Source organism: Rhea pennata, chromosome Z, assembly GCF_028389875.1.
Source record: "Rhea pennata isolate bPtePen1 chromosome Z, bPtePen1.pri, whole genome shotgun sequence".
NCBI classification, from domain to species: Eukaryota; Metazoa; Chordata; class Aves; order Rheiformes; family Rheidae; genus Rhea; species Rhea pennata.
The window spans coordinates 45,925,814-45,941,709 of record NC_084702.1 but is presented as its reverse complement, the minus strand read 5'-3'; the positions used below and the strand labels follow the sequence as shown (position 1 = coordinate 45,941,709).

Sequence of the window (15,896 nt, the reverse complement as noted above, 5' to 3'; positions counted from 1 at the left end):
TTTTTAGATTTTCTTCTCATCTGTTATATTCGGGCATCAGTTCTAACAATCCCTCTCTCTGCTGATGTAAAAAGCAATTTTTCAGACAAGTATCATAATTATTAATGGTCGTACAAGCCAACGCCAGTACTTCACAGCATCTCCCCAAGCCCCCCAGAAGGACAGCACAATTCGAGCAACACGAGCTGAACGCACTCACATTGCAGTAATTCCCCAACAAATGCGTGCTGCACCACCGTCATCCTCTGAGTGTTTTTTAGCCCTAAATACTCTAGCCTTGGAGTGACAATAGCATGAAAAGCCTTCATCTAACAGTCATGTTTGATTATGGGGTTGAAAAAAGGGCTCCTCGCTAAGCACAGATGGATATTTTTTAATAACAACTGGCGACATGAACGCTTCAGTGATTCTGATCACTTTTTTGAATTGTCCAAGCATCTGGCCAAATTCAAAATGAGAAAGAATGCTATAAAGCCTTGGACATTTTGGGGAAGGAGCTCAGTATTTTCAGATCTGCCAGATCGCCTCATTATTTACGCAGTTGTTACCTAACCCCCCTGCTTTCTAAATCTATTACTGTTATTATTATTATTATTATTTTTTATCTCCACAGTCTTGCCCAAAGGAAGCCACATAGCACTTTCTTTGTCCTCTGCTGTGCTAAGACTCCCACGTATCCTCTGAATTCAGTCTGTTTTCTCAACAATTTGTCATTATAATGGCAATAAAAACATTTTGTACATAAAAGCGGAAGCAAGAAGTTAGAGCACTAATGCATTCCAGTTGTTTGCTTTAGAGCAGGCTAAAAGAGTGGACGACATTTATTACCCAACAAATTTACTTCATCATAAATGCAATCCATTGCTACAAGAATGGAAATACCATACCCCTTTTAACAGTATACTAGAGCTTCTTTCTGTCTGCTAGGAAGCCTAGTTACACGAGTCCCGTTGTGCCAAGGACAGACCAGTCTTTTCCAGACACTTACCCTCTGACAGCATGAATAAGTCTCAGTGATGGATAGGCGGTTCGCACTTTCAATTTATTCTTAAGGATTAATGCATTAACCCACTCCACATGCTTCTCTCCGCCTTTGACCATGAAGGCAGGGATCCAAAGGACACTGTCATTCAGCATGGATAGTCTATGCACAAATTTTTCTCTGTCACTCTCATTCCGAAAGCCTCCAAACGCTCTTTGTACAACTGATGGGTTCATGGTAATAAAATCAGATTTAGCTCCCACATCTGCAGCATACTCCACCACAGGAGCTAGATTGCACCTGAAGAGGAAGAAATTAATGGAAAAATGAAAATAAATATGAAACATTAACTCAGAAAAATGTATGCATGAAAGAAAAGCTGAAAAATGAACACGCAAGCCCATTTCATACTATGTGAGAAAAAAATACCAGTGGTAACCGGTGTGATATCACACAGCATTTTACCTAGCTTGAACACTCTTCAGACAGTTTTAAATAACATTACATGTAAATAACTCTGTGAGAAAGACACTTTTCTGTACATTTGAAAATCATGTCATCATGCTTTAACAAACTCAATGCATCAACAGCTAGATAAGCACTTACGCGTGAGAGTAGATGCCTTCTAACACCTAATACCTTTCATTAGTGCTCATTTATCTTCAGCTTGTTAGCATTTCCCGGGAACAGCTCAAACTCTTAAAGCCATGCCAGTCAAATAAGGTATAATTTACACAGCTTACGTATTGCTTTTTTTAATTTTACAATATAGTATTTAAATGTGATTGACAAATCAACTTTAGCCAATGTTAAATGGATTTTGGCATTTTAGATTATCAGTGCATCTCACCAGATGTTTTGACATTTAGTATTTTCATTGCATTTTGAAATTAAACTTCTGGAAAAAAGTATTCAATTTCTTCTTTTTTCCATCATTTCTCACTTTTAAACCTTGTTTAATTGGCAGGAACATTGTGTTGTTTTCTAAGCTTGAGTAAAAAGCCATTTCAGGCCTTTTTCACCAAAGTTTTTGTCTCAGTTATATAAATATGTACACATATATATAAAATCATACATCAAGATAAAAGAATATAGTTCTTTAAATTTCTAATATGCACTACATTTTTGCCATTAAGGGAATCTTTCCTAACACAACCATATGTCATAAAGTTGGTAATACTGCAAATCAGTTCTGGAATGTAAATGATTTTTAAATTTTTAAATTACTTTTACAACAAATCAAATTTCCCATGTTGATTCAACACAAACATGCACATACCCCAAAATCAAGCTATCAGCTAATTCAGGGAATTTCTTGTTTGCTTCTTTGTTTCATCAGTGTTTTCCTAATTTCTATTTTATAACCTTTTCAAAAAAAAAATCAGGTTTTATAAAATGTCATAACAGGCATATAGATTATCAGAGTTCTGAGCATCTCTGTGGTTTGCTATCCTGAAAACAGTAAGGAATGCATCTTCACAACATTGCTACGAAGCTCAGAGACATTAAGTGTTTTGCTCAAGGTCATCCAAGAAATCTGCAACAAAGACCAGCACTTGTTTTCTCAATCCCAGCTATCCTGCAAGGTGAAGGGAGGTACAAAGTTATGTCAGATCTAGGCCCTGCAAAAGATGTGCATGTTATTATAATCCTAATCTAATATTATCCTATTTGTTCTCCAAATCTTTTCTAACATAATAAACTCTACTTTTACTTATATTTATGCACTAGAATCTCGTAATAGCCAGATCCTCCTCTGCTCCGCAGGGCAGTGCTGGTTAACATCCACTGATGATCTAGTGTGGGATGATAATGTTACTTCCTCAGACTATTATTTTCATTTTGTAATTATCAAAGAAAGAAGTAATCCAGCTCTTCTCCGGGAAGAAACGTTCAGAAGACTATAAAGCATACTATATATTCCTAAGAGATGAAGTTGCTGAGTTTCTGGCGCCATGTGGGCAGATATAAGCGTTCTTAGGAGACAGATTCACACTCTTCAGTATCTTTACACCTCTGTTCCACAAACCACCTGCATGCACTACAGCAGCTAACAGTACTGTCTTCTAGGAAGTGGCAGCCAGGGCACAAGCAAAACTTCCATTAACTTCAATACTGGTTTAAAAAAAATTTTCTTAAAAACTTAACGCATTAACCTAGAAACTGTAATTGTCAAAAGGCTTGTGCTGTATAAAATCTAAGGAACAGACTTAAAATCAACCAGTCAAATTCAGCATGTTACCGTCGCTTTGGTAAATACCTCTCTTAAAGACGGACTTCTCAGTGTAAAGAAGGATTTCTGCACAGCAGGAGTTTTCAGCAGAATCCCACGTATATGCAGATGGTGGCATCAATTGCTTACATACACGAGACAGGGCCAGGCACTGCAAATCCTGCGCTCCCTTCGTGCAACTTGTAGAAGCACCTACTCATACAAACTATTGTGTTTAAAAAGCTGTATGCCATATGCAAAGTGCGTACATTAACATGGGCCATACGGTTCTAACATGATTCTGTATGTCCTTTCACAGCCCACTTCTGATCTGTATCAATGCCTGAATCTTTTTTCAGTTTACAAGTATATGTAGTTAGAAAGCAGCATCTAAATGTAATTTCCTCTAGAATCTGAAAAAGAATCACTATAGGCATACTAAATACAAGGACTGTCCACCTTGCATGTCATTACTGCTCATCGGTAAGAAACCTAGCACCAAAGGATGAATTTATAAATGTTTACCACATAAGGTACCTAGCGGTATACATTTTTAACATGTGGCATTTTCACATTGCTCAAGTATAATTTAGGAGTAATGAGCACTCCAAATGCACTCAGTGACAATGGAGTTGTCCACGAACAGCTATTAAAAATCTTAAGTCGTATTTTTCACACTTTAGTGTCACAAGTTAGACACATGATTATAATATTATAGGCAGGTAAGACATTTTGCTTTCCAAATGCTGAGCACCTCTTAGCATTTGATCCTTCAAAAATTCAAGCATATAAATATGTATTACTAGCAGTACTCAGGTTTGAAATAATGTGATAATAAAGTTCATCTGCACGTTGAAAGGCTCTGTTTTCAAAGAAGTCGCTCAGCACTGCCAGTGCTTTACTGTGGTATGCCATAAGACAGAGCTACCAGCTCTGTTAAGGGAATAAACAAAACTATGTTAGCTGTAGTTGGCCAAATTGTAAAAATAATTACCCTGGTTACAGCCACTTCCCATTTTCCTAGAGGTTCCTTCCTTCAAAGAAGGATTCCAATGCTCATTAAACCAAAAATGTCAAATTGCCTATTTACTTTACTTATCCCTAAAGTTGGCAAACACAAAACATCTGCTAATATCTGCCAATTGAAGTTAGCACATTCTTCAGCAGGGAGTAAATGGCGCAGTGATTTCTGAAGCTTCTGCCCATCAGTGCAAGAGCCTGCGTGCTAGCAATCCACCCGAGCACTTATCCTGCACTGCCAGATAAACCAGATGATGTTTTATTTCCAGAGGAATTCTAGAAAGTTTTATAGAAAAATATCTTTCAGAGTGTCTTTCTTTTGAAAATTTTTTGGGGAAGATATACAGATAAAACAATGGCAAGGGTCAAACAGAACAACTGAGTGATTACTCAGTTAGCCATATTGTCCAAAGCTTCGGGAAAAAAAAATAATAAGCATCTTGAGTAAAACTATGCATATACAATTGCATTCCACATCTACATGTATTCGTATAAGCCTGAATATATTTGTTGACATATAGCAACTTTGTATCATCAGCTGCATATTCTTACTTCATGGAAGGTTTCTTCCCAGAATTGAGCACTGAGCTTATTAACAAAGACATATCAAAACTGAATGCATCCTTGTTATTATTTCACATTTGCCTGTGCATATCACAGACCTCATGACATTCTTCCCTAGCTATAAACCAGTTCAGAGACTTGTGATTCTGGCATTTCTCAGAAACATCCAGTTTCTAAAGCCTGTAGTGGTAACTTCTATCAAGGTCTTCCTTCTGCTCCCACCTATTCACACCTCAAACTATAAAACTAGCTATTGTATATTGGCATATACGCTTGAGTAAGTGCATGTAGGCTTTGGTACTTTTGGTACTAAGATAAAAGCTTTCCGAGCTTTTATAATCTCTAACATTTCTTTATGCTATGCTGTAGCCGTATACTATTGTTAGAACTTAAAAAAAAAAAATATTTTGCTATTGGGCAGCAATGACCTTCTCTCAGTTCTTTGGCCTCTTTGAAGAAAACATTCTGAGACATCTGTAAGCATATATCTAACTTCAGTCATATTCTTATTTGTCATTAAATCAAACTAAGGAACCCATTAGCTGAACAACTTTGAACAGGCATTGTAATATCCTTCCCTGGTTATATTCTTTAATTCCAGCTCTTTTGGGATAGGGCGCACAGAACGCCAAATACGTCCACAACAGGGACTAGGAGGCTGCAGTTCAGCACCATGGCTTTGCCACTACGGGCCTAGGAACTTCCACACAGCATGTGAAACTGTACTTTTCTTTTATTAATTTGACATCGCTAAATCAAATACAGAAGGAAAAATATTTAAATGTATATAATATATATAAAAATATATAGAATATATTTAAAAATGTCATTTACTAAGCTTCCTCTTTCTGACATGCTGCATTATTGATACCTTGCAAATATAAAGCTATTTAAAATTTGACTCCAAAACACAATTTTCTGCAACAGACTACCACTACAGATACATCCTTTCTTTCTAAAAGAAACTTCAGTGTGGCCTTAACCTTAGGCAACCGGAAAGCAAGTGGGCTGCAGGGCAGACTTGACTCTGGAACATGCAAACAGGTTGGAAGTAACAGTTGTATATAGCACTGAAGATTGACTCGGGCATGTTAAGTAAATAGCTGTAAATAGAAGCACTGAGAATGATCCATCACATTATATGAAGGTTTGTAAAACACTCTCTACTGAGCCCATGCTATTGACTGTTTACAGAGCAACTAATGAAATATGGATTTCCCCAGCAAAATAAATTTTGAAAAGATTGATGGGTTTAGTTAGTTCTTTTGTTTTCTCCCTTAAAAAAAAACCTCTGTAAGTATACTCTTTAAAACTAACAGGCTGGGGTTTTTTGTAAGTAATTTTTTTTTGTCAGAAGCTTTTGCTCCTCTCCTTCCAAGCACTCTTTCTACAGCAAAAGTGCTCAGAAACTGCTCTGATGGTACAAAAAAATTGGTAAAGTTGGGAGAGGCTGCTAGGACAAAGCCTAAGTAAGTGGGAAGGTTCATAATCTATGCGATTGGTAGTTATCATAGGCAATACCACCCTACCGACCCTAACTGCAGAAGGATAGTTAATATTAACGAAACACGAATGTATCTCTGGTCAGCCTGAGCGGCAGGCATTAGCCCCTTGCTCCTCCGAAAGCAATGCAGCAGGAGGCAGAGAGAACAAGCTGGTCACCTTTTCCAGCTCCGGTGGAGGAAAATGCCCACTCCACAGGCAGTAAGACGAGAGCAGTACAAGGAGGACACGCACACCCCGGTGCTGTCACCAAAACGAGCTCCAGGGTAACTAAGTAAATATTGCATACACAGTCAAAGTGGAAAATTAGCCCATGTCTGAAATATTGCCTGGCATCTGGGTGTGTGTAGAGTGCCTGAGATACACAGACCAAAAAACAGAGTGACTAAAGAGCCATCTGCTCCTCTTAAAACCGTCCATTGTGTCCCCTGTCTGCAATGGGACATAACGGCTCAAAGTCTTTTTTAGGTCCATCAGGCAAGGGCTGGGGTTGCATGTCAGGAGAAAAGACTGAAGTCATCAACCTGGGTTGGCTATGAAGCATTTATGGCCCAAACACATGTACAGCATACTTCATTTTTTAGAGAGTAGAGCTCTCTAAAAGTCATGAAATCATGCTCTCAAAAGTACACTTGAATATGAATTCAGATATTCCACAGAGATGCAGTATGAGTGACCTAGCAGAGATGCTAACTCACTCATAGATACACAGCTCATGTATATGCACACACATGTCCGAGGTGCAGTATCTATGAGCCATATTTGGTCGTCATCTTCAATTAATTTTAAATAAAAGCAATAGAAATTTGCCTGAGTAAAAGTGATTACTCTATTCCATTTTATTTGACACTGAGAAGTAAAAGAATATTCTTCATACAGTAATAATGCAAGAATTGCCCTACAGATCTGTACACTTGTTAATACTTTTACAGTCTGTGTACTTGAGGGTTACAGGTTGAAATAAATGTTTGGAAACCAATGTGAAATCCAGGCCACGAAGAAATGCAGTAAAAGTGTGTTCTCTTTCATTAATGCCTCCTTGTAGAGTAAAGCCAAAAATATCCATCACACAATATTAATCACATACGCTCTGAGAAACCAATAAATGAATTAGTTTGTTGCTGGAAGACTTATACTATTAAAACTAATCTCAAACATAAGGAACAAACACAACTAGTATCAAGAACACAAATTCTTGTCCTGAATAGATAGCAAACTTTAAAGTTTAGATTCACATCTAGACTCCTGGAAGAATCAAAATTGGAACTGTGAACTCCAATTTGCAAAAGATTCTTCCAAAAGATCCATGATGTTTTAAAAAGTATCTGGGTAGGGAACTGAAACTTCATTTGTCAACAAGAATCCTGAATGTGTGATGGATTTCACCTTAATAAGAATACGCATTTTTGTAATATCATCTGCTAATAAGCTTCCCTCTTGTTCCCCAACTAGAACTTCTACCCATAACCATTAAACTCCTCCTTCCTGACGTCTTAACACCAATGACTGAAATGCAAGTTATCCTCAGCTGAGGCAGCACAACAAAGTGACAGAGAAGGTCTAAGTGGCGTTAAATACTTAGAGACAGGAGCAACACTCATGATTTACCTCTTTATTGGGAGTTCTTGCTGCACCATTAGCCATGAATTACTGAGTTGTTACTCTTGTTTCCAATACCGTTACTTTGACACCCTAATAAAGAAAGGAATTTATCTCTCTGAAACTTTTCTGCATAGTAGGTGGAAAAAACCTACAGCTGTGAAATATTGAGAATGAGATTTTAATCACAGAAAAGCAGAGAAATGGGAAGAAGTAGTTTCTGGACTACCGGTATTTTTGCCGTTTCACATGCATGTACTTTTACACGTTATTCCCTATAAAGGGCTTATTCTACAGGGCTGTAAAAGTGTTGCTGCTATGGTGTGGAAAACAGTTCAGCAACTACCTGATGGCAGAAGGTGTTAAATACTTCGATTATACTTTCATTAAATTAAGGAAAAATGACTGTTTTCATTGTTTTGGTGAAGCACTTTGGGGTTGTGAATCTGGAATGCAGGAAAAAAAAAGGGATAATTTGAATATGCAAAGATGAAGAAGCACAAAAAGGGCAACCTGAGACTGTCCTGAAGAGTAAGTCACACCTCCTAACCACACAATGCAGTCAATGAAGAAGTGAATTAGTGAAGAAGCCTTGCTGCAGATGCAGTAACTTCTGGGAGAAGAGGTTGCAGATTACTGTCTCTTATGTTTGCAAGGGTTTTGCCATGTGGAGGAATCAGGCCTGCCGTGTAATCCAGAGTCCTGGCAGGTTTACAACTTTCTAACAAGAAAAGAAAGTTAACTCTTTCTTGTATAGAAACTGCTTGGGAAATTACTGAATTAAAATATCTGTATTATGAGAAATAGCAACTTGAGAAATGGAATTTTACCTACACTTCCATTTCTTTTCTTGCAGGATAATTACAGAAAGAGTCAGGCTAACCCTCTGTGCTCCAGATTTGCATGCTCACAGGACATCTATTTATACTGAGAAACACGTTGGAATCTTTGGTCATTTTTATATGGTATTTAGACGTCTCCCTTTATTGCCATTTCTTTAGTCTTCTGAACCTAGTTTGTGCCAGCTTGGAGAGGTTCACTGACTGCTTTGGAAACACCCAACAGCCATCCCAACGCTTCCCCTTTCTGAGGTACAACAAATCACCGAGCAAGATCATCTGGAAATGATGATCTTTTGGCTTTGCTCCCATTTTATTTATCATTCTCGTGTAGTGTAACAGTTCATAGGAAGAAAAGAGGAAGAGGACAAAAAAAAAAAAAAAAAAAAAAAAAAAAAAAAAGACATATTTGGCAGTTGAAAAAGGTCTAAGGAGCTACCAATGAAGCCAAATGGCATTTTTCAGGTAAGAATCACACCCTGAAGCAAGGCTGTAAAACTGGCAGCTTCTCTTTTGGTAGATCTGCTAGCTCTGTGCACCCAATTCTACGGTGACAGTGCCTATGCTCCAGGCAAGGCATATTAAATAAGTATTTCGACATAAAAGCTGACATTTGTAAGTTCCCACTAAACAGCAAGAACAACAAAATCCCAGATTACAAGTGCACTAACATCCAAATCTCATGCTTCTGACAAATTCATGATCATTTTCCCCATTAACTGAAGGAACAAAACAGAGGAAAGAAGATGCAGCAGCTTCTCTCCTTACCTTCTCTGCTTACATGTTAAAGTTAGTTTATGCCATGACTTTCTTTTTCTTTTTTGAGGAAAGTAACAACTAGAAGGGACTGAGGCACCTGCAGAATCTGGAGACAGACAGAAATTTAAGCCGTTCTGCCCAGAAAGCAGCCGCCACACCACATCTCCCCGGCGTCGTTCCAAGGTCTGGCCTTCTCCCACCCCAACCAGAGCTGCTCTCCGCCACTCAGCTCGCCGCTGCCCGCACGCAGAGCCGCGACGTCAGCGAGACGGAGTCTGTTCCTCCCCGTATACCAGTGAGCAGCAAACCTATTACGTGATCTTTCTACATCAACCTCATCGTGCCCAACAAGAATGAGCAAATCAAAAAATTAAAGTCAAAGGACGAGGGGAAAATAAGAGCTATATCTGATCAGCAGTTTTTTTAAACTAGTGATGACTTTTAAGGCAAGGCTATTCAGCTTGATTCCCAGATGCTGGCTGAGTTAGCAGGAAAACAGACTGCTGGGAGAAGAAAAAGGGCCTGTAACATATAAACCAGGTACTTTAATTTAAGAAAGAAGCAGTTAAATAATAACCTCTCATGGCTGTTCTTTGTCAGAGCTCTGCTAATCAAACAGCCTCTCTTAACACATATGGCAGCTATTTCATGTCTATTCTCCATATGGGTCAACTGAAACGAATGGGACTTTTCCAAAAATAATGTTACTGTGAGTAAACCACAAAAAATCTCCTACTTATTTACCGATTTTCTTTTTACTAAAAAACTCCCAAACTCTATTTGATGCTGCTTTTGAAACGTTCCCCACAAGTATACTGAATTCTATTAAAAATAATCAGGATTTCCACTGATTTTCAGCACCTTTCAGACTCTGAACCTAAAGTTGAACTGAATTTTCTCCAGTACTTACTGGGAATCCAAGAATCCCAAACTCATTTCTTAGTAATGTTTACTATTACTATTTCACAAAACATCTCAGAAAAACATTATAAATATTTCAGGAAGCCCTACATAACTAGTGTATTGCAAAAATTACCACTTCCTCTAACTAGTTCATCTGTTCTCTGATATAGGCAACACTGCTCACACAGCGCTACCATGAGAAAGCGTCGGCAACGGGAGCGTAAGACGTTATCACTGCTCCATCTCAGCTGGAAGCAGCACCACATAGCTGACCCACCAGCTGCAGAGACAGCAGAAGAGCAGCACTGTGGAGAAAGCAGCTCCTGCCCTAGAGTCGGGCCGTTTACAGAACTTGTGCGTAATCAACTTATTTATCTCCTGTTTTGCACTTCTAATTTATTATTGGAATGCTACAGGAACCTTTTCTGGACATTGTGTCAAAACGTAGCATGCTTTGGCTCACCCCCACGGAAGTACTAGGGGTGCCTGGATCAGCAGTCACGTAACAGGGTGTAAAAACTTCGAAAGGTAGAAAGAAAAGTGATATGAGAAGAAGAGTTTACAGCCAGCACAGTTCTTTTTAATAGAAAAGAGATTCTCCTTGCTTTCCAGTTTAACTAGACTGGGTCAATTTTCCATTGGAAGAAAGAGGAATGATTTCACTAAAGTTGCGGAACTAATCCATTTTATCCTAGCAGAAGATATGTCCCTAGACTCTTGATTTCTGATCCACGAGAACAAAATAAGGCCTTGTGTGATGAAGTAATTTACAAAAAAGCTACTTTAATGTTCAGTAAATACAGTAAATCTGGTTAAGCTTTGCAAACATAACCTTGTTTGCAAAAATGACTCATATAAGCACGTTCAGTGTTGTCGAAAGAGAGGAATTGCATTCTTTTCCCTGTAAAATTTGCTGCCACAGTTATATGTTGACTTGCTTATTATGTGCCTCTAGTGTAGGTGCCTATTTTAAAATATTTTTCTTAATAGAAGTCTTCTAATTATTTTCTGTTGTAGGTGGTCCAGGAGAGGCACCGAATATGTTCAGTATCTCAAGGAAAGGCCAGTTATTAGTAATTTTGCATGACTTTCACAGAGACTGCTAGATGTTACCAGGTTTAAATCAATTAAAGTGTCAGGTATTGACCATCTTCTTGCATCCTTGGTAAAGCATATATTCTGAGTCTTTATCAGTTACTGCTAACATGTTCAGATCACTTTTAAAGAAGCTTCAAAATTCAGGATATTCCATACATTGTAGTATAATGCAAATACTTGCAGATGTCCATCACATCCTCTTCACTGTAGCAGATCTTCAGTATCAACTTTATCATTAAATTAATGATATCTTTAGTGTTACAGCTAGCATACACAGGATGCTCCTGTTCCAAGAAATCTCTCAAACACGTACAATTTTGTTTCAGTTTTCATAAGAGGAAAAGAACACATAGTACCATCAAAATCAACTAAATTATACATCTAACCAAAATACTACAACATATTTATCACAGCACTTGAGTATAATGCATTCAGCATCATGAAAATTTTGTTCATCAGTCTACACAGCCAGCAGCACTCAGTTTATACGTATGGAAACCGCTTTCCAGAAGCACATCAGGTGTTGAGTGGAATGAATGCATTTACACATCTCCCACCCATACATATGTAGGTAAATACCATGTTGTCTAACTACACAGAATCTGTGAACTTCTATAATGTTTAAAGTTTGTTTTGTAAATTCAAAAATCTCACTGTATTAAACTGTCCATATACACTGTAGGGTCCGGTACTCTACTCCTGGAACCTCATGAGAAATGTGCTATTATGCAGAATATCCTCAAATTAACTGTTATATTGATTATTATAGGCAGCCATGCACCATGTGAGAGGTGTCTCTGCAGTCTGAATAGCTGATTAGCAGGTTTAACGTCCTGACGTTCCTATTAAGCTACATCATTCATCTCCTATTCATATACAAGTCTCTTAAGAAATATATCTTTACTCCTCATGGCTCAAATGAGTTAAGCAATCCTATCAGGTCTCACTGTCTAGTTTCACTACTAGTTAAAACACGGGGGATGGTTTGGAGATGACTTCAAAAGGAATTCAGCACATGGTTTAAGTGAAAGTACGTGCTTTGCTGCACTGCACCTTTTTGAATGGCAGTCCTGACTTTACCTTCTAAAAGAAAATTTTCATCTATAAAATCCACTATCTAGATTTTTCTGTACTTTAAGTGGAATACGTTTAACCTATGAGAAAGGATGAAAGCGTGCCCATAGCTAAACATGGTTGAAGCACGTAGTATTTATGTTGGACTCCTTCTGCAGTAAGCGTGCTAATTAGAAAGACTGGCTGTGACACAAGCAGCACAAGTAAGAAAAATGAAAGAGTGGTGCATTATTGACGTGGTAGCCAATTTCTGGTATGCCTTTCAAACAAAATACAACTTTTAGCCGTGTATCCTCTTTTGATTTATGAATTGAAGGACTATAATTTTCCTTTTACATATCCTTTTGATATTTTTTCATCACTATCTCTCCTCCAGGCGAGGAAAGGAGAAGTGAGGAATCTGCATTGACAACTAAATCTATATGGTTTCCCATCACCACCGTTTCACCCTTCTCAAGCCAAACCAACTGCAACTTCTGCTTCAAAAGCAAAAGGACATATCTCTTGTCTAAAGTTTGCTCTATCCATGTAATGTCAGCCTGTCAAATGAGCCAGCTATTTCTTGCTATTTCATATTGATCTGTGAAACCCAAACATATTATATTGCGCATGTTTGAGTGAAGAACGAATAAAAGGTGAAGCATATGAACACTTTTGCCCAAACTCCAGGGATACACTTTTAGAGCAATGTGAAGGGATTTAGATGCCTGACCTCCAGTTACCTTAATGGTAGCCATCTGGTTCAATCCCAATGCATCGCACTGAAATTTTATCTCATATTGCACTTAAATAATACAGTAATTTACAACAGGCCATGTCTATTGGCCAAGAAAGCTAAGAAGGGATATTTTGGAAAAAGGCTTTGCATTTATCCTACCAACTCTTCCGTCAGAATAATTACTGCATGTTGAACAAAAACAAACAGAAAAAAACAAGTAACCTCAATCTCTCTGCTCTCTCCGTGCACGCCCCTTCTTTTACTTTCACTGCAAAAAAAGACTCTTCTTGTCAACCACATGGGAATATACTTAATATGGGGAATTTCACAGGGAAAGGTACCTTTTCAGATGGATAAATTCCTCAGTAATTTCAAATAATCCCTGAAGTTTGTGTCTCAGATTAAAATATTTCTCATAGCTTTTGTCCAAGAAACAGATAGCAGATTATAATCGGCAACAGCAGGCGCGAGCTCACCTTATTACAAAGTCATGGCTATCGATCTCCTTTCCACATCCGCTCTCCAGAAGGATGCCAGAATTTCCAACAACTGCACAGGTTTTAAATCGCCGGTTCTTCATCGGGGAAACCTCAGGGAGGAGGCTGTGCAAATCCCGCGAGATGTTTAGGGTGCGACGCCTGTCCAGCACGTAATGGATTACGTCTCCTGGCTTGAAGCTGCTTTTGACCACCGAGACATCTCTTTCGGCATCCAAGAACCGAAGAATGTTCTTCCTGTCAATCGGCAAAAAGGCAGAGATCAGACCCAGCGCTCACCTCTCGCCCTGAGTTTATTCGGCAGTAGCACCGGCTGTACAGAGCAGACAGCTTCAGACCGTCTAAGGTCATTTCCCATGCTCAGGAACAGAGCTAAAGCAAAGTTGCTAGGGCAGAATTCAAAGGCTTGATCACAGTATTACATGCAAATATTCCAGTGATAGGGCTCATTCGCTTTATACAGCTAAAGGCACTGAAAGACCACCAGAAGATGACTGTAAAACTTAGCAGGAGCACTATTTTTGATTAATACTTTACAAACCTTTGCACAGATGCAAATCTATATGCACAGATTAAAAAAAAAAAAAAAAAAAAAAAAAAAAAAAAAAAAACAGAGCAGCTGTTTTTCCTAAAAATATGTTGGTTAAAAGACGAGATGCTTATGAGCTAGGAAATAAATGCTTCATTACACTCTCATGTCTCAAAAATCAGCTTGGTTCAGAAATCACCACATTTTCCTTTAGTCTTATTTCACTGTAAGAATAACATATTTAGTTTAGCTTTAACTTGCTCCTAATTAACTGAAGACTCAGCCAAAGTTATCCTAATTAACTTGAAATAACAAAATCCTCAGTCTTTTGTAGCAATTTGGGAAAATCAGCTTAAAACTACACTGCAAACTGAGTGACTGCAGCTTAGCATGCAGCCTTGCTGTTAGCTGAACTCAAAGAAACACTTCTTGGGAACTCTTATCATCCCTTTAAATCAGTTTAGTCCAATCCTTCAGCTTGCATCTCTGCAATTAAGCATTTATACTGTTTACAGGGGTTTAGCCACTCACGATCAAGCTATCAGATAGCACAAGCCCAGGGAACGGGGGTAATTAAGCATTTGCACGCTCCCAGACCACAACAAGTAGCAGGTGAAGTATGTCTGCTTAAATGTCAGCTGAGGAAGCTAAGCCATGGTAATTTGTACCTGCTTGTGAGGTCCAGGAAGGAGGAAAAAAAACCCTAAACTAAGGCTCTTTAGATTAGACACCTTTAAGGAGGATGGTTCTGCATGGACCAGCGCCTCGTGCAGCCTCTGGTCAATGTTTGTCCTTGTGATACCAAGCTGGGAACAACCCCGGCCATCGCCCCAGTCCCCCAGAACCACAAACATGCCCAGCCTCGTGTGGCACGTTGATATTTTCCACTGGTGCCAGCAGGTAGGGGATAATGTAAAACACAGTGTTTTGTTGAGTAAGAGGGTGCTGTTTTTACATAATCAGTTTTCTGAGCAGAGCTTCCCTAGCTCAGGGCAAAGCAGGAAAAGCAGTCGCGGCCCCACGGAGCACCGTGACGAGGAAACTGTCCCGGAGGCGAAGATCGACAAGCAGCAGGAGCCCCGGCCCCTTGCAGCCCCTCATCCAAAATGGTCACCCTGGGATCGACCTTGCATGCCAGAGGGGAAGTGAAATGTGATAAAAATACTGCTTTCAAGCGTTTCCTCTTGCTCCTTATACCAAGAGGAGAAAGAATAAGAGAGAAGGGTGTCCGAGGTTCCCTTCCACAGCCACGGCGTACGGAGGGAGCGGCAGCAGGGCAAAGAGGTCTTGTGCTGAGGCAGGCGAAGGTCTCCAAATAATGAAGCAAGGTAGAGGATATTAAAACCTTGAGGCCTACAGCTTTCGCTACGTGGTATAAAAGGCCAGGCAAGGCATTTCTGTAAAGTGCGATAAAGCCTCTTCCTCAGCCTGCAAGTTCAAACGGCCTTAGAAGCCCTGTGGGCTTGATAAGCCTCATTTTGTGGGCACCAGATCTGTGCAACAGATATGTAAATGGCTAGAAAATGAAAAAGAGGGTGAAAGAAGGACTGTCTGATCCAGCGGCATTAGAAACAAGTGAAATTATTAAATACATGACAA

The 15,896-nt window shown here is 39.0% G+C and overlaps 1 protein-coding gene across 1 annotated transcript in view; it reads right to left on the bottom strand.

The window, feature by feature from the left end:
• Positions 1 to 15,896, bottom strand: part of ST8SIA4 (ST8 alpha-N-acetyl-neuraminide alpha-2,8-sialyltransferase 4) — a 54,967-nt gene that overhangs the window by 27,224 nt on the left and 11,847 nt on the right. The window contains exons 3-4 of the mRNA XM_062600196.1: positions 13,748 to 14,005; positions 989 to 1,282 (exon numbers count right to left, since the gene is read on the bottom strand). Of these exons, the coding sequence (XP_062456180.1) occupies positions 989 to 1,282; positions 13,748 to 14,005 (552 nt within the window). The remainder of the gene's footprint in view (positions 1 to 988; positions 1,283 to 13,747; positions 14,006 to 15,896) is intronic.